The sequence below is a fragment of the Colletotrichum destructivum genome, chromosome 2 (genome assembly GCF_034447905.1).
Source record: "Colletotrichum destructivum chromosome 2, complete sequence".
NCBI lineage: Eukaryota > Fungi > Ascomycota > Sordariomycetes > Glomerellales > Glomerellaceae > Colletotrichum > Colletotrichum destructivum.
Window position 1 is genome coordinate 5,984,780 of NC_085897.1, and position 17,709 is coordinate 6,002,488.

A 17,709-nucleotide genomic window follows, 5' to 3' on the forward strand; every position below is an offset into this window, starting at 1 on the left:
CTGTTGGTGTGACCTTGGACAGCCAGCCCCCTCTGCAAATGACAGAAGGTCAACTACACAACAGTTGCAAGACATCATCACAAGTCGTCCCCACCTGGCCTCACCAAGCAGCTCTAAAACAACGATTCAACTTGATCGGTCACCGCGTATCACAAGACATATATCCCAAGCAACCGAGTATTACCGCCGCCGCAATCGCTTCGCCCTATGAGTTTTGCCAAAGGGCTTGGTATTCTCACTCTACTCGATAAGCATCCGACGTCTCATCAGCAAGACAAACGTGTGTGTTTAGGTTCGTTCACATGTCATGATTCATAACTAGCTCATGAGGGAATTAGTCTATTAAGTACAACGTCATAGCACTCTTGTTTGGTATCTCAGTTGGTGTGTATGTCCCTCCTCTGCAGCGAAATCAACCTCGCCCTTCATCTTTGTACACTGATCTTTCCAGACATCTCGACTCACGCCGCAACGGTCTCCTCCTTGGGCTTCTTCTCCTCGGTGGCCTCGGCGGCGGGCTTGTCGCCGTTCACAGCCGCAGGCTTGGCGAGCTCGTCGCGGAGCTTCTGGAGTTCCGCCTCAAGCTTGGACTGAGCCTCCTTTGCGCGCACTTCCGCAGCAGCCAGGTCCTTCTTGGATGCCTCGAGCTCCTTGGCGAGGGAGTCGCGAGCAGAGTCGGATTCCTTGGCCTTCTCTTGCCAGGTGGCAGCATCCTTCTTGGCGCTCTCGAGCTCGGCAGTTGCGCTCTTCTTGCTGGTCTCGCTGGCCTTTTCGAGGTCGGCAAACTTGGTCTGCAGGTCCGCGAACTCCTTGCTCAAGCGCGAGGACTCCTCTGAGGACTCGCTCTTTGTCTTGTCGTGAGTCTGCTGCAAGGTGCTGTACTTGGCTTCGAGGTCGGACAAGCTCTCCTTCGTGGCCAAGTGCTCCTTCTCGAAGCTGGCCTTTGCTTTCTCGTGGGCCTCCTCCAGAGACTTGTACTTGGTCTCCGCGTCGGCCAGACTCTGCTTGACGGAGGCAATCTCGGTTGCGGCATCGGACTGGGTCTTGTCGCTGGTCTCCCGCAGGGTCTTGAACTTGCTCTCCCACTCGACAACGCTCTTCTTGGCGGCCTCAAGCTCGGCGCTTGACTCGGACTGGGCCTTCTCATGGGCCTGCTTGATGTCGTTGTACTTGGCCTCCCATTCGGCGACGTTCTTCTTTGCAGCGGCGACCTCGGCACTAGACTCGGACTGGGCCTTCTCCTGAGCCTGTTGCAGGGCGTTGTACTTCTCCTCCCAATCCGCCGCAGCCTTCTTAGCAGCGTCCAACTGGGCAAGGCTCTCAGTCTGAGCCTTCTCCTGTGCCTGCTCGAGGCTCTTGTACTTCTGCTCCCACTCAGTCACACTCTTCTTGGCGGCCTCCAGCTCGGCATTGGATTCGGATTGGGCCTTTTCTTGCGCTTGCTGAAGCTCCTTGTACTTGCCCTCCGACTCGGACAGGCTCTTCTTTGCCGACTCGAGTTCGGCAGCAGAGCTGGACTGTGACTCTTGCAGCTTGTTGTACTTGCTTTCCCAGTCGGCGACGTTCTTCTTGACGGCCTCGAGCTCAGCAGTGTGTGCCTGTTGCAATTTGACGTACTTGTCTTCCGACTCAGCCAGGCTCTTCTTCGCGGACTCGAGCTCGGCGTTGGAGGTAGACAACGACTCCTTGTGAGACTTCTCCAGGTTGTTGTACTTGGCCTCCCAGTCGGCAACGTTCTTCTTTGCGGCCTCGAGGTCAGCGGCGTGGGCCGACTGCAACTTGGTGTGCTTCTCCTCCGCCTCGGCAAGGGTCTTCTTAGCGGCCTCGAGCTCGGCGCTGGAGCTGGACTGAGCCTCTTGTTGGGCCTTCAGCGTCTGCTCCAACTTGGTGTACTTGTCCTCCGACTCGGACAGGCCCTTCTTGGCCGATTCAAGCTCGGTAGCGAGGGTCGATTGCAGCTTGGCGTACTTCTCCTCCGACTCGGCAAGGGTCTTCTTCGCGGCCTCGAGCTCGGCGCTGGAGCTGGACTGAGCCTCCTGTTGGGCCTTCAGCGTCTGCTCCAACTTGGTGTACTTCTGCTCCCAGTCGGCAACATTCTTCTTGGCGGCTTCAAGCTCGGCGTCGCGAGTCTCCTGCAGCTTGGCGTACTTTTCTTCGGTCTCGGCAAGTGTCTTCTTGGCGGCGGCGAGCTCCTGGTCCGAGTTGGCCTTGGCCTTCTCGTTGGTCTGCTGCAGCGCGGCGAGAGATTCCTGTGCGTCGGCAAGGTTCTTCTTGGTGGTCGACAGCTCGGACTCGGATTCGGACTTGAGGGTGTCGATGGCCTGTTGGAGGGTGGCAACCTTCTGCTGGGCCTCGGCAAGCTCCTTCTTGGTGGTTGAGACCTGCTCATCGGAGCCGGCCTTGAGCTTGTTGTGGTTGTCCTCGAGTTCGGCGAACTTGGCCTGTACATCGGCCAGTTCCTTCTTGGCAGCCTCGAGTTGGGAGTCGGCCTCGGCCTTACGCTGGTCGAGGGTTTGCTGGAGAGCGGCGAGCTTCTCCTTTGCGTCGGCGAGATCCTTCTGGGCGGAGGAGACGTTGGCATCGGCACCGTTCTTGAGGTCGTCGTGGGTTTGCTGCAGGGCAGTGAACTTTTGTTGGGCGTCGCTCAGGTCCTTCTTGGCGGCGGTGAGCTCAGAGTCGGAGTCGGCTCTCAGCTTCTCAAGGGCCTGTTGGAGGCTCGCGTGCTTTTCGGTTGCGGCGGAGAGCTCGGCCTCGGTGGCTGTCTTGAGCTTGGTGTGCTCGCCCTCGAGGGCCGAGAGCTTGCCCTCAAGAGTGGTGAGGGCGGCGACCTTCTCGCCGAGCGACTTGGTGGTGGTGTCGGCGTCGGCCTTGATCTTGTCGAGGGTCTCCTGCAGGGTGAAGCGGGCCTGGTCGGCATCGGTCAGGCGGGCCTGAAGCGACTGGACCTCTTCGCGCAACGAGACCTCGAGCGCCTCGCGGTCCTTCTTGGCCTCGGCCAGCTGGCCCTTCACGGCGGCGAGGTCATCTTCGAGGGCCTTCTTCTCCTGCTGGACAGTGTCGAGCTGCTCCTGCAGGAGAGCGAGCTGCTTGTTTGCGTTGTCGAGCTCCTGGGAGCGCTGGGAGTCGGCGGTGCCGTTGGCGTGGAGGTGCTGGGCGACCTTGTCGTTGCTGGCGGCGAGGTCGGACTCGAGGGTGGCGATGCGGGCCTTGCTCTCGTTGTTGGACGAGGTCAGCTGGGCGTCGAGCTCCTGGATCTTCTGGCGCAGATCGTCGGCCTCGGCGGAGAGGGAGGTGTACTGCTTCTCCTTCTTGGAGAGGTCTTCCTCGAGAACGGTGATGGTCTCCTCTCTGTCGGCGAGCTTCTGCTCGAGCTCTTCCTTGGAACCCTCGATGCGGTGACCGTTGCCCGGAGAAAAGACTGAAACAACGTTGCCCATGATTGGAGGAAAAGTATCTCGGCGAGGCGACGCAGGAGAGTTCAGTCGAGAGAGATGGGGGTTAAACAATGGCAGTGTGAGAAGAGATGAGAATGATGGAAAATCAGGGGGGAGGGACAATGCAAGCAAGACCCATGGAAGTCGGTGAGTCGTTTCGTTTTCTTTGGTCAAGCAGAGAGGTAGGTAGGTGGACGGTGACGGTGACGGTGACGGGGGACGGTGACGAGAGGGAGCCTGAAGGAAATGTTGGTAGAGAGGGTAAACAAACCAACAGGAAAGGCGGTCAGGCTTTTCTGCAGGCAAGGGTGTGGGTTTGTTTTTTTTCCCCCTTCCTCCTTTTGCCTCCTCGGTTTCTCCCCTGTTCCAAAGTTCTCTCTTGTTGATTTTGGGGCTGTTATCGTGGGTCTTGCAAGTTCACTTGGTGATGGAAATGAGTGGTCTACTTTTTCAGTGGCTGGACCCCTGCGAAGCCCCCACTGAAATATTGGCAGCCCGACCGTTTTTGGGCCCACCGAAGCTATCCCAAAGAGGAATGGTGGTGAACGAGCCCTGCATGTCCCTTCAAGCAGACCACAACCCACAGAGATACATCCTACCTACCTACCTACCTACCTACATAGTGTGTATCCGTGCCCTGGCGCCGCCAAGGTGGCATTTAACGCTCTTGAGGGGCTTCAGGGACCCTGTAAATTTTGTTCATTGTGTGATTGTGTGACAATGCACCTGTTCTTTTGGTTTCTTGTTTCTGGTCCCCCCCCCCCTCCCCCTCCCCTCCTTGAAGAACGTGGGGCCCTCTCAGTGGCTGCTGCATGCTGCATGCATTCCGTCTCTCGTGCTGCAGTTACTGTTGGACGAACCGCCTCACTCATTCCGTAGCCAGAGCCAATTGTCAAACATGGAAGGTGCTCTTAAGTTGCATTACTTGGTAGAGTTTAGTACGGACGGTGAGAGAAGGTGGCGGAATCCAATTGGCACGAGGTCCAGAACCCAGATACAAACACAAAGCTTCGTTCGTTTCGTTACCTGGCGTAGTAGATATGCACGGATAGACAGACAGGTAGTAGCAAAGATAGGAAGGCAGGTAGGGCAGGCGAGATACCTGTAGACTGGCCGCCGACGGTGGGACGCAGCTGTGGTGAGCACATGCAAATCATGATTTATCTCGTTCCCCTTGCCTCTCCTCCCCTCGCTCACCCACTTCAATATCGGCCATATCCACCCTAAGCATCTCACTGGCTCCACTTGTCACGATCTCACTACTCGAGTCATAGTCATTGATAACTACGACATCCCGCAGGCAACCCTACCCGTGGTCCTTTGTCGTGCATCCCTTGATCCTCATGACGACAACATGTCCGATCCACCGCTGCGTCTCGCTTGGGAAGTTGGGAACAATATATACCTGGCTTAGGTAGGCACTTGCTCTGGGAGAGCTGCCAAAAAGGTGATGCTGCTACGCCGTCCCAGCCAGTGAACCAAGGTTATTGCTGGGAACGGAATGGAGGCGAATGCCCGCAAGCAACAGCAAAATTTTGGTACTAATTCGTCTACATCTCTACTTGCCAGTTTGGTTGCTTATTCAGAACATGCTTTGAAATTAAATAGACAGCTGCAACTGATACAATTACATAGGTCTAACAGAACTGCATCATGCTTACGGGACAGCTTATTGCCGTTCGATACATGTCCATTTCCCACCCTCTCTGCTCGCATCCATGAAGACGTGTTTCAAGGAACGTGTGAGAGAGCGGCGTTCTCTCTTGCTCAACAGAGCCTATCAACTACTAGGATTATGTCTTTCTGAAAAATTAGCGGATTCGACGTACAAGGTACGCCACTTCCTTTCGCCGGTGCCAGCGTACAGCCTTGTCCCCTACTCAATTAACATTGTCAAAGTAGAATACGGCCGGTTTCCCATTCTGGCCGCTGGCCCAGCCCAACAATTTGAACCGGCCCTGCTCACCATCGAGAAAAATAATCTCGGGCTGGCCCTCGACCATTTGTTCTTTCCCAACGGTAACCGGCGTGATGTACTTCCCCTTGCGCGACCGGATGACGAACGAGTATGGGCTCGACATGATGACGCTGGAATCACCATGGTAGTTGGTCAGGCCAGGAGTCGTGGCCATAACAAAGCGCGGGTGCCCCGAGGCCATGTTTGCAAAATCGATGCTCTGCGTGTTGATGACCAGGTCTCCCACGTCGTAGACGCCAGGCTCGCCGCGCTTGCCGCCACGGCTGTTGAGGAGCATATCGATCGTCTCTTGCGACAGGCGCGTTTTGCGCACGCAGTAGCCGGCGTAGTCAGGGATCTTGGCGGCCCCCGACTTGAGCGGACGCTGTTGGATGGCGTAGTCGCGAGACCAGAGCTGGAGCGCCTCTTCTTCATCGGGCACGAGGCCGTATGTACCGGCAAAGTCTTTGGCGATGGCGGCTTTCTCGGCGCTGCTGATCATACCCCCGCGGAGGCGCTCGGCCCAAGGTTGCAACTCGGAGCCCCATGTCGGCGCCGTCTCGGTTCCGGCCTTTGAGAAGGCGAAGTAGGCCTTGTGAAGTGCGTCAAGGTCGGCGGCATCGTCATCGACCAGGTTCGTCGCCCTCACTGCGTCGGTCGAGATGTCGGCGACTGTGTTCTTGGCCTGGGCCCAAGGGTCTTGAAACGCGGTCGAGACGTCGCCGCTTGTAAGAGGGGGACAGGCGATCTTGAGGCCAAGGGGTCTTTTGAGTCCGCGCGGCCCGACATGATATCTTGGCCTCCTTGTCTTTCGCTTGGGCGGGTTCAACTCGACGCAGTCTCCGAAGCCGTTCTCTATGGCCTCTTCGAGTGCCATTTGCGACTCTACCTTGCTTGCGAATAGGACGACGTTACCTTTGGGGCCCTGCTTGAGAATCTCCACCGTGCTTGTGCCTGCTCCCTCACCTGTGCCAGTGATCTTATACCCCTTGATTGTCCTTCCAGCCGTGGTCACCTCCGTAGCTTTGGGCGCACTGAAAAGACCTTTCAGTTCTATCCATGCCTGGGGATTCATGGCCTCGATGGCGTCCTTCACATCGTCAATGACAAGTAGGCTTGATATGACAAGACCGGTGATGGCACCCGCCTTCTGTACGCTAATGTCATATTCCAGTCGGGTCGCTGGCGACGTCGAAACTGTCCAGATCCGGGAACACTTGCTTGCCAGCTTTATGCTGCCGAGGGTACCGGCTATGCCGTGACAGTAGATTGCCGAGCTTTCGGCGTGCCGGTTGAATAAGCCACTGACTGTATCGGAAATGGAGTTGAGCAGTTGTTGTGCGATACCGATCACAAACTCCTCAAAGACAGCGTCTTTCACGCGCTCCTCCGGGAAGATGTTGTACTTGGCGGAAAGGGCATCGCGTCTTACGGATACTGTCGTCACATCACCTCCTTCGTCAGAGAACCCAGGAAACTCGATACCGGCAAAAAGCCCTGATGTACAGGCGGCGCCGGTTGGGTTCGCCACGCAGGGACCTAACGCGATCTTGCGAGCACAAGCCTCCAGCTGGTTTGCGATTTGGTCCCGTGGAATGGGATTGTTAGCCCTCAGGCGGCCATCAACCAGGTCACCGCAGAAGGCACCGAGGTAGTTGAGGATGCAGTCTGTCGCCTGGGGGTCGGTGGCGCATTTCGCCGGGGCTCTGTTGTAGGAAATGGCCAAGATGCAGTCCAGCGAGTTAAAGTTCTCGGAACCGTCCGAATTTGTACACCCGGGAAGCGAGGTATAGTGAGTTGGCTTATCGCTGTTCGGCACGACCTGGCCCCAGAGCTGGGTCAGCGCGTGATCGGGGATATACGTGTGCCCGGCCGTAACAGCCCGGTCAGTTTCGGCGTTGTAAAAGCACACGCGTCCGGCCGAGGGCTGGATTAGAACCGATGGGCCCTTGTCACCGGGCCATGTAAGCTTCCCCAAGCCGGCCGCTGTGGTGATCTCCGATACAGACGTCCCGTCGCCTTCCACCAGCTGCTCCACCCAGAACCTCTGGGTTTCGTCCTGGAACGAGCAACCTTTCAAGACAAGCGACCCTTCCTCGGCGTTGACTGACAGACAACCGGCCACTGTAGCCCCTTTCTTGACCAGTTGTATGCGTGTCTGCTTGTCTTGCCTCAGGGCTGCCCCGTCTCTGTTGGAAGAACACCATCCGTTGGTGAGGAAGAAGGACGATGTTTCTCCGTTGACCTTGTCGATAGCATCCGCAACAATTGTCTTGCCGTCGTAGAAGAGCTGAGAGTAGATGCCCGCAGGATTTGTGGGCGACTTGTCGGGACAAGGGCCATTTAGTCCTTGAGGAGCCACGAAAATTTTAAGTGCCTCTCCGTAGTTCTGTAACACATTCAAATACATCAATGTCAACTTGTTCAAGTACTTTGTAGACGACTTTGCGCAAACCAAATGTCACTTACCCACGGCGCTAAAGCATTTACTCCGTAGTGGAGAGCTAACACAGCAAGAGCAAGCTGCTTTGACGAAGCCATTTCAAATAGTGATCGCGAACACAACGACAGGAGCGAGCCTAGTTTTGAGTAAGAAATAGAGGGGGAGAAGAAGGAATACATTAGTGATTGTATGCTAGAGAGACAAGTTTAGGAACATGCTAAGGGTTCAAGTCTGCAAAAGGGCAACTAAGCTAGCTGGGCTTGACGGCGTGGGCTAGTAGTGTTAAGTAGCAAGCGTTTTAAGATATTGTCGTGATGGGTACAAATACCCTACCGATATAAGTACCTATATAAATCGCAATTGCCACACTATAATTATGGGTCCACTTTCGCGCTATCATCGCAGTTATGAGCCCATCTGTTGTGCCTGAGCAGCGTAGAGAGCGTTCCCACCACCTCATTCAACAGGTCCTCCAGCCCAGCCCTTCAAGGCGCCAGGAAGGATCCTGCATTCCGCCAGCCCTGCGGCCAGCTCTTTTGCTGTGCCCGAAGGGGTCTCCAACCCAGCCATCCCTCTGGCCAGTCCCTGCTGCGCCCAAAGGGATCCCTCCATCTGAGTCATCCGGGGCGAACGAGCCCTCCGGTGCATGGACCCAAGTCACCTTTCGGCCCGACGGGTCGTCAGAAAGTCCGGAATTTCCGGCCGGATCAAGGCAGAGCCATCGAGGCCAGAGACAAAGGCCCTGACTTCGACGGGAGTAGAGGGAACAGAAAAAAGCGAAGCAAGGACTTGACCCTGATGTTGAGCTGGATGGGCAGTCTAGCAACATGAAGAGGGGACCCCTTGCTTCACGGCTATAAGCAACTCTCGTCTTAAAAGCCATTGGCCAACTGCAGGCAAGTCTGTCTGCCAGGCCCTCCAGACGCAGGGCCGGGCCTTCCAGGATCCAGAAACCCCTTCGGCGTTTCTGAGGGGGTGTGTCACAATGGGTATAAGGGGGGGGGGGGGGTGGTCTGCAATTCAGTCCTGCACGTCATGCAAGTCAGTCCTGAAACCCAGTCCAAGACGCAAATGCTTTCAAGACAGGTATAAATATTCTACCTTCGTCCTGTATCTCCTTCATTCTAGAGAAACAGACGCCTCTAATCCCTATTTCATCTACGCCTTACTCATTAAACTTAAGAGCCCAGCCCTACCAGAGCTGCTGTACTTAAATAGCTGAAGTGTAGGCAAAGGCATAAGTCCGACAGTGAATCCGAGCACCTCGGGTTTCAAACAGGCAAACGCCACCTATACTTCAGCGAGCTATACCTAATTAAATTCAGATTCTAAGGTTTTCATTTTCTCCCTATTTAATTACAGCATCATTCATTATGCAAAAGACGCCGCAGAGGTTGGTGAAGAAGATGTCCGGGATCGGCAACCCACGACGTCCGTCCTGCCCAGGATCCTAGGCGCTTTGCCGTCCTGATCGCATTGCTTCGCTCGGCGTTCCCTGTTGCAATCACTCTTAGTAGGAGCCCTAGTCCTATTAAATGCAATGCTAGCTATAACCTAGTATAGATCTGTTTTAGCCTCTTAGCTGAGTACTTCCCCGAAACGTGTCGCCTTAATCTTTTCCTTTCAACATCTTAAAATAGCTCAGGAAGGGAATAAATACTTTTTCTAAAGAAATATTGATATTGCAGTGTTGATAATTACAATGCAGATGATCAGGTTCCGCAGATCCACAACCCAGCAAACAGGCAGATTCCATGTGGCTTTTTGCTATTCACTATGAAGAAGAAAAGTATCCCGCCAGCTGCTAATCCTACACAGCCCTCTGTATTTGCAAATAGGAGAGAAAAGTATACCACCGAGTGTAGATCATAGGAACCTTTGTTATATAATTAATCAAACGTTGTGTAATGCGATGATAACATGCTGGCGAGGATAAGGGCAGAACGGCATGCCATTGTGCCCTAAGAGAAAGGCGTTGGACTGTTTGCGACGGCGACTATGCTTAATTCTTTTCTGGTGTCTTAGGTTCATTCATCTCCTAAGGGATCAACGAAACGTGCTAGACTGATAAGACGAGCGGTCGGTATCTTGACGGCAAGCCACCCGTACCTGTCTGCCTCATTGTACCTGTACTTCTTGCAAACTCGTCCAAGATTCATTTTTGACTTTAGTATAATGACGAGCTCTGCTCTAGTCTTTATTTTAATTGACTTGAGATGATACAGGCAAGGCTTTAACTCATGTCCTATAAGGAGCTGTACCGTTAGGAAGCCCCCAAGGCCATAGTGATGCGTTGCTTATTAGGTTACCAACCCAGTGAAGCGGAAACTCTCGTAATTCAAAAACTACTAGCACTTATAAACTGGGCGTGCGCGGACTTTCGTTCTTGCTGGTGGAAGTGGGATCCATGCATTCAGAACAATCGCAAAGCTTGTCTTCCTAATACCCAAAGGCCGAATACAGTCAGCTACACGTTACCAAGAGGCCTAGCTGCTGCATGGTCTTGAATTGGCACACGGTGTCTGGCAGGATGGCATCACTACACACCAGCCGGCTCGCACATGGAAAGCTGCTGCTAGAAGTCAGGCCGTTTACAAGAGAAGGCCCCGTGGGAATTCTTGCGATCGCAAATGGTGGTGACCTTGACAGCCATCGAAGGTGAAGATGCAGGAATACAGTAATTGGCAGGCTATACGACAAGCTTCAGGTGTAAGATCCGTTGTCACTGTCGTGGGCGAGGTTAGCGTTATGACTAAGCTGGAGGGAGGGGGAGCGGGTGGTCTCGTTGAGCGGAACCTGCCTTTTTACATTTGGTATGGACGTTGGTGCCCGTCTGTTTGCTAGAGTTTCTAAGTTCTGGGTGAACTATGTGTAGTAGAGATTACGACATGACATCTAAGTGTAACAAGAATGTTGCTAATGAGGGCAAGTGTCCTTCCGCTTCCACTTCAGCAAGACATGAGCCTCTTTGAAGACGGGAACTCCTCCGTGTACAGTGATTTCACTTTGTCTTCCCTGTGTGAGAACCCAGACTTTGTCAGCGAAAACCCGCACCAACGGCGCTGGAGTCTGGTTAAGAGGGCCGGTGTCTACGGCCCTACGATTAGTATCTCGTTAGCCAAATTTTCCTCTCCTCCCCTGACTGATGCTAATGATGGAAGCGGAGGCGCTAAATTGCAAGTCAGTTGAGTCGCCTTGCGGTGTTTCTGATATAAGCGAGAATGAGAGGCGACGCCTTGACACATCCGGTTCTGTGAGTGACATTTGCACAAATATTATGATGCTCACCAACGGTACACCCATGGCGTTGGCTGTCCCCATGGCCAGAGTCATTCTAATCGTGTCATCGAGGAAGACGAGCATCTCACTGAGCTTGGGAGAACGGCCGAGAAGGGAGCGAACAGAAACATCAAGGCCTGCAGGGCGTCACAAAACTTCGATTACCCCACCCGCAGTCAGATTTCGAATGCCAATGTCTACGGTTACGAGGAGTCCAACAACTGCAACAGCTTTGACTGGGGCAATTGGGGGTAGGCTCATTTTGACTGCTGATTATATGTTACAGCCCTTGTAGTTCTGATACCAGATAGGTAGTGTACTACCTAAGAGACATAGAAATACTCAAGCGGAAGGAAGAAGATTGATACGCTTAGATATAATATACACCTAACTGAATCCTAGAGATTTACTAATCAGAATTCAAACATGACATCATGTCTCGAGATGGAAGACTCACTTCCGGCTGATCATCAGCTAATCAAAATGTCGCGTCAGTCGCTGACTTCTTTCGACCTTGTCAGCAACCAAGTTTCTTCCATGTCGTCTCACACCGAACACCCTCTGTGTTCTGCAATACTGTCAGAAAGTAAACATGTCAGTGGTTCCAAGGGACAGACTACTGCGTGGCTGACGACATACTCCTGCGGATGCGGGCGTGTGACAGGTTGACATGATGATATCAACTGAATGTGTTCACGTACAGGGCGAACATGAGGCTGAACCGCACAATTTTGATTGGGTATTTTCCAGCTGTTGCTCTTTTCCCTTTTCTACGATGTCAAGTCTCCCGCCGACATGAACAGACACAGTCGCTTTGCACGACAAACCTGGCCGACGAAATAGGTAGGTTACATTCAGTCTCACGCATATCTGACTGTACGCCGCACGATAATGCACTGCCAGAAGTCAAAATGTCAGAAATTAGGCAAAAGCTGTCAGCGAATAGGGAATTGCGTTCTCTGTTAGGACTTGTGTTCTCTGATAGACAGACTTATATCCACTTCGAAAGGGAGATCATGCATGCTGACAGCATATATATTGACAGGTTTGGTCGCGTGGAAACCTAGACGATGCATCGTGAAGCCTTCACGTAGTAGTTACACAATGTAAAGCGAGGTAAGCTGCATATTTCATTGGAACTTTCGTCCTTGGCAGCAACGGGAAGGGCTAGTAAGCCATGCCCTGCATCTGCGGGACTTGTAGCCTGCGCCTCAGCCTGATTGATATACATACTATTGCATCCGTTAGTCTGTATATTACGACTGTGATTTTGCTGCTGGACGCAAGAGTAAACTGAAGTTGTCATTGTTCTCGTCGTTGTTGTATACAACGCCAAGGAGACAGGGGCCCGTAACCCCTGCCACGACCTCCCGAGGGGTAAAGTTTAATGGAGTGATGTAGCTCACACTATGTAATACACAGTGCATGAAACCTTCCTAACTTCCTCCGAATGATGTATTAATGGCTACGTAACTGTTCTACTCTGTAGCTAGGCCCCGCTGGGTGACCCGGCTTAAGTCTGAATTGGAAACAGTAACAAGCAGAACTCGCTCATCTATCTGTATTAGGCCTGCCCGTCACAGGCCCGTCGAGTTATACATAGGGTCAAAGCCTTTGGTTGTTCATAGTTGTCGGGGGGTCCTTAATAATCACCTTGTTCCCGCTTGTCGAGCGGATGTAATTCACCCCATTGGGCCCTTGATAGGCACTGTCTCTTCGTGCCAGGTCGGTGGCTTCGGACCACTGGTTGGTCTGGATCAGGGAGAACGGAAGGTCCGATGATTGAATCGAACCACCTCCTTTTCAAGAAGAGGGTGCCAGACGCACGCCACTACGCCATGCTAGCGATTAGACTGGGGGAGTGCGAAGCAGGCTGGGACCATTCTGAACTTACTAGTATTGAGCTGAGCAGATATTCCGACAATGGACGGCTCTAATTGTCTATAAAAGACCTAAGGCGCCATCGTCTTTCTCAACCGATCTCAGTTTCTTCCAACAATAAGCCTCATTGCCTCCACTATCCAGATAGACCCACTTACTTCTCCCTCGAGATCACCTTTCACAATGTTCGCAGCAAAGATCACCTCCATTGCCCTCATGGCCATTCTCAGCAACGTCGCCGTGGCTGGGCCGACGAACCCCGTGGCAGTTCGCCAGGAGACTCACATCGACACTAGCGACTGGGTGCCGGTCAAGTTCCAGGGCAAGATTCTGAAGTACAACCCGGCCGCCCTCAACACCTCCGTCGTCATCCATAACCCCCCGGGGTCCGACGGCGGTGATATGAGCACGGCGGTCATCACCAATGACTGCTGCGGCGGCAGCTCCTTCTCTGGCACCGCGTCCCCTTGGCCGACCCAGGGCGACTGCGCCGTCATTCGCGATTGGGCCTACACCCTCAACACGTACTGGTCCATCTGGACGAACACCCCAGACTACCACGGCGTCATCGTCTACGGCACCTGCGTCTTCGGGGCTGGCACCAGGAACGTCTACGACACGTACGTCGGGTCGTCCGACATGGCTGACCTCGTGCGTGATGGCATTAACAGGTTTGCGGTATGTCATTTCCCCCCTTGAAAACCCGACATAACTTCCTGTGAAACATGAGCCTTCTTCTCTTACTGATTCTTTGGACAGAACAATGGTCTTGTCGGTGCCGCGGGGGAAATGGGATGCGAGAATTCGTGCACGCAGTCTGGCTGCCCGTTTTCAGGCCGGTCCAGTGTGTTTTGGAAACTCCAGCGTGCCTAGGCATAGGATCCAGACCAGAAATGCCACTGTATCTTCTGCCGTCGAGGAGGCTGCTGTGGTGTGAAGCGACAGAACCTGCTTTACAGCCAATGGAAAGGTGACAGGGTTCAACCCGCTGCATCTACGGGCATGGGCTTCTGCCCTCGATGGACTCACTGTCTTTTCAGTTCAACTATAATTACAGCTTATATACGCAGCTGTAGCCTACAACTCTTTCATACATATGAATTAAGATGTCCACAGCGTCGCTTGAGGCGACTCTCTTCTGGTCGCGATTGATACCTTTACACTACCATCTCTACTACTAACTAGTTCTTCGTGCCACCACGCTAAGAAAGTCCGAAACCTAATAGGCAGTCGTTCCTGGTCTCCAAAGTCCAACAAATCCAAGTCTACCAGTAGCCATCGGGTTCTGTTTCTGCACTTCGTGGGGTGACCGATAGTTCAGGAATTTCCTGTTGAGCCAATCTTTGGCGTTCCCCCTCCGGTCCTCGATATCTTCGAACTCGACATCGTTGTTGGCCCGGAGGAAGGAAATGATTGCGTAGCGCGAGCCGCGCGTCCAACGGTCGAGATAAGGCACCACTCGATGCAGGCAGGATTTGAGGCGGCCGGCCGTCAAGAACTTGACCGTGTCGCCAATGTTTACAATGGCACGCGTGCCTTTGGCTGGCGGCACGTACTTCCACTCCTCGCTGTAAGGGCTGCAGACTTGCAGGCCCCATTCCGTGTTGAAAAGAATCGTCACGCTGCCCGTGTCTGTATGTGTAAAGTGACCGGTGCTCGTGTCTGCTGGCAGGTCTCCTTCAAATGGATAGTGTTGCAAAACGGCGGTCGACGTGGACGGCCGGTCTGCTCTGTGAAGATTTTCTAGCCGCGAAGCACCCGTTAGACCCAGGTTATCTGATAGCCGGCTCAAAATCAAGATTGCAATGGCGTATGACTGCTCAATGAAGGTGCCCGTCTGGTCTCGGTGCATTTCGGCGCCACGAGGAAACTGTAAAGGAGTTTCTCGAAGCAGGATGACGTCGGCTGGCAGCTGCAATCATTGGCCGGTAACGTGAGTCTGGGTCAAAGCCTCGAGCTGGGCAATCTAAGACTCACCCTGAGGCCTTCGCATCCATCTTTCTTGCCTTCCACATTGCCAGTATCAAGGCTTCGTGGTTTGTAACTGTGGCACATTTTAGGTAAGCAAAACGAATAGAATGGGTTTGATACACATACCCGCAGATGTTGAATGTTTCCCAAGCCTCGTTGGTATCCTGCATCTTCTCCTCCAAGGGCTGGTTGAAATACTGGACGGCGAACCCCTGAAGATGGTCGGTTGATGCCCGGTATAGCTCAGTCGCGTTGGAGGCCAAGTCAACATAAAAGAAGCCCCATTTTGGACAGGCAGAAAACAGTCTGATTGCTTCCTCAGGGTCATTGCTAAGCAACTTCTGGATGCTGAGGACGCTGAGATCAGCTATGTCGCCCTGGTTAGGGCCCTCGCAAGCCGACTCCATTTGGGACGTTGTCATCGTTGGTGACCAGAAAAAAGATAATTTAAAGTATACAATCCGCAGGCGAGAGTATCAGCAAATACTTGTTTTTAGAAGTTGTCCCCATTCCTTCGACGACGCCTTTATTTAGCAATGGAAGCTCATAGCTCAGCCAGGCAAAGAATGCTCCTCAAGAAGCGCAGAGGTACGTACCTCGGCACCAACAGCACGCAGTACCCATTTAGGAAGGTGGTTAGTCGCCGACCAACGGGGCGGGGCGTTCCGGGATCCGGACCCAGCAGCCCCACTTCACGGAGTTTGCTCACCGGATATTACCAAAGATATATTTATTTATATCCGCGGAGACAACGTCGTTCCGGTCTCCTATTTCTTCAATTCACTATCAACAGCTGTTCATGCTAAGAAGTCAATTCAGCTGAGCTACGAGTACTCCTAGCGCGACAACACCGGACGAAATATCACTCAATCTATCCTGACGCTACTTACTGGTGGCTCTCAGGCGACTCCAGGGTTAATCAATTCATACGCCTACACCTGTAGGACACGAGGCCTACGATGTCCCGGGACAAAACCGATATCGCCGAACGCTCCACCGTTGAGAGAGGCCCGGAGGAAGAATGGGAGAAGAGCGGCGTGGAAGGAGGAGGATTACGGGATACAAATATTGTGGACTTTGACGGCCCCAACGACCCAGAGCACCCACTGAACTGGTCGACGACCAGGAAGACGACGTCCATTGTCATCGTTTCTCTGACCGCACTACTCTCGTAAGATCCCGGTTGAACAAATTTACCTCAGTCGCTCGTTGGCGCGATTGATACAGACCGCCAGAGCTAATCCGTTCTGGCCTCTGTTCTAGGCCTGTAGGGTCAACCATCAGCGCGGCGGCGGCGGCCGATATCATGCAGCATTTTGACACATCGGATGAGATGCTGGGGACACTCGTGACTACCATCTACCTGCTTGGATACGCCTTCGGCCCAATGGTCATCGCGCCGCTGTCGGAACTGTACGGACGGGCCATCGTGTTCCGGTCTTGTACTCTCCTGTTCGTCGTCTTTAACGTCGCGTGCGCGGTAGCGAACAGCTTCGGCTCCCTGGTGGTTTACCGCCTGCTGGCGGGCATCGCCGGGTCGTGCGCGGGAACGCTGGGCGCCAGTTCTATCGCAGACATGATCGCGCGCGAGAAGCGCGGGACCGTCATGTCTGCGTACATCATGGGCCCAACCTTGGGCCCGACCATCGGGCCCATCATCGGCGGAAATTTAACGGCGGCCGCAGGCTGGCGATGGGGTTTCTGGCTCATGGCCATTGCCTCAGGTGTCATGGCTGTCTTCGTTGTCCTCTTTCTACACGAGTCGTATCCATACGTGATTCTGAAGAGAAAAACGGCAAAGTTGCGCCGAACCACCGGGAACCATAACCTGCGGTCGGCCTTGGATACAAGCAAAACCCCCGGCCAGTTATTCGCGTTCTCTATACTGCGCCCTTTCAAGATGCTAGTCTCACCCATCGTTTTCTTGATGTCGGCCTACGCCGCCACCGTTTTCAGCTATGCCTACCTCTGCTTCACAACTTTCCCCCGCATTTTCAAGGACCAATACTGCTTCGGCAGCGGAGCGTCCGGCCTAACCAGCATTGGGATTGGAGTCGGTTTTATCGTGGGTCTTTTGTTTGTCGGCGCTGTCTCTGATCGTTGGTCCGCCCACCTAACAAAAGGAAACGGTGGCGTGGCCAAGCCTGAGTATCGACTGCCCACATTGGTTGTCGGCGCTGTTTTCGTGCCCGTCGGCCTTTTTTGGTACGGCTGGTCAGCAGAGTACAAGGCCCATTGGATCGTTCCCATTATCGGAACCGCCTTCACTGGTATCGGCATTGTGACTGCATATGTGAGTTGTCCTGGAACGGGATCGTTACAGCAAAACTGATAAACGCCCTTGGTACAGAAAACCACCGCAACATATCTCATCGATGCATACACGGTTTTTTCCGCCTCAGTCATGGCCGCAAGTGCCATCCTCCGCTGTCTCTTCGGTGCCCTGCTGCTTTTGGCTGGTAGCGCCATGTTCGACGCCCTAGGAGTAGGCTGGGGTAACTCAGTTCTTGGGTTCATATCTCTTGCTTTTCTTCCCCTGCCGTTCATCCTTTTCTTTTACGGTGAAAGAATCCGCAAGTCACGACTTTTCAAAATGGATCTTTAGACCGTTTAGATACGATAAGGGGGAGGAAGAGGGTACGTTCCTGTCTGCAGCATAGTCATAACTACCCTGACCTTCTCAACAAGCTGTGAATATAGAATAGCCCTTTTGATGGTCATAATGCAATAAGACAACATCCTTA

The 17,709-nt window shown here is 53.5% G+C and overlaps 5 protein-coding genes across 5 annotated transcripts; 2 read left to right on the forward strand and 3 right to left on the reverse strand.

Moving 5' to 3' along the window:
- Positions 1 to 292: 292 nt before the first annotated feature.
- On the reverse strand, positions 293 to 3,664 carry CDEST_04027 (uncharacterized protein). Its single transcript, XM_062920186.1, has one exon. It carries the CDS (start codon positions 3,435 to 3,437, stop codon positions 462 to 464), a length of 2,976 nt encoding a protein of 991 aa, XP_062776237.1. The 5' UTR covers positions 3,438 to 3,664; the 3' UTR covers positions 293 to 461.
- A 1,111-nt stretch (positions 3,665 to 4,775) lies between these two features.
- Positions 4,776 to 8,119, reverse strand: CDEST_04028 (uncharacterized protein). Its single transcript, XM_062920187.1, has one exon. The coding sequence runs from the start codon at positions 7,799 to 7,801 to the stop codon at positions 5,315 to 5,317; it is 2,487 nt and encodes an 828-aa protein (XP_062776238.1). The 5' UTR covers positions 7,802 to 8,119; the 3' UTR covers positions 4,776 to 5,314.
- Positions 8,120 to 13,120: 5,001 nt separating this feature from the next.
- On the forward strand, positions 13,121 to 13,867 carry CDEST_04029 (Putative Ecp2 effector protein; the record flags this gene model as incomplete). The annotated part of the gene is made up of 2 exons (XM_062920188.1): positions 13,121 to 13,672; positions 13,754 to 13,867. The coding sequence occupies exons 1-2, from the start codon at positions 13,178 to 13,180 to the stop codon at positions 13,865 to 13,867; spliced, it is 609 nt and encodes a 202-aa protein (XP_062776239.1). The 5' UTR covers positions 13,121 to 13,177.
- Positions 13,868 to 14,213: 346 nt separating this feature from the next.
- Positions 14,214 to 15,372, reverse strand: CDEST_04030 (Putative oxoglutarate/iron-dependent dioxygenase, non-hem dioxygenase domain-containing protein; the record flags this gene model as incomplete). Its single annotated transcript, XM_062920189.1, has 3 exons — positions 14,214 to 14,906; positions 14,972 to 15,038; positions 15,092 to 15,372. 3 exons carry the CDS (start codon positions 15,370 to 15,372, stop codon positions 14,214 to 14,216), a joined length of 1,041 nt encoding a protein of 346 aa, XP_062776240.1.
- Positions 15,373 to 15,924: 552 nt separating this feature from the next.
- CDEST_04031 (Putative major facilitator superfamily, MFS transporter superfamily) lies at positions 15,925 to 17,570 on the forward strand (the record flags this gene model as incomplete). The annotated part of the gene is made up of 3 exons (XM_062920190.1): positions 15,925 to 16,136; positions 16,229 to 17,258; positions 17,316 to 17,570. 3 exons carry the CDS (start codon positions 15,925 to 15,927, stop codon positions 17,568 to 17,570), a joined length of 1,497 nt encoding a protein of 498 aa, XP_062776241.1.
- Between the last annotated feature and the right edge of the window lie 139 nt (positions 17,571 to 17,709).

Bases quoted from the DNA above. Each gene is read 5' to 3' on its own strand.
- CDEST_04027 (XM_062920186.1), bottom strand. From the start codon at position 3,437: ATGGGCAACGTTGTTTCAGTCTTTTCTCCGGGCAACGGTCACCGCATC.
- CDEST_04028 (XM_062920187.1), bottom strand. From the start codon at position 7,801: ATGTATTTGAATGTGTTACAGAACTACGGAGAGGCACTTAAAATTTTC.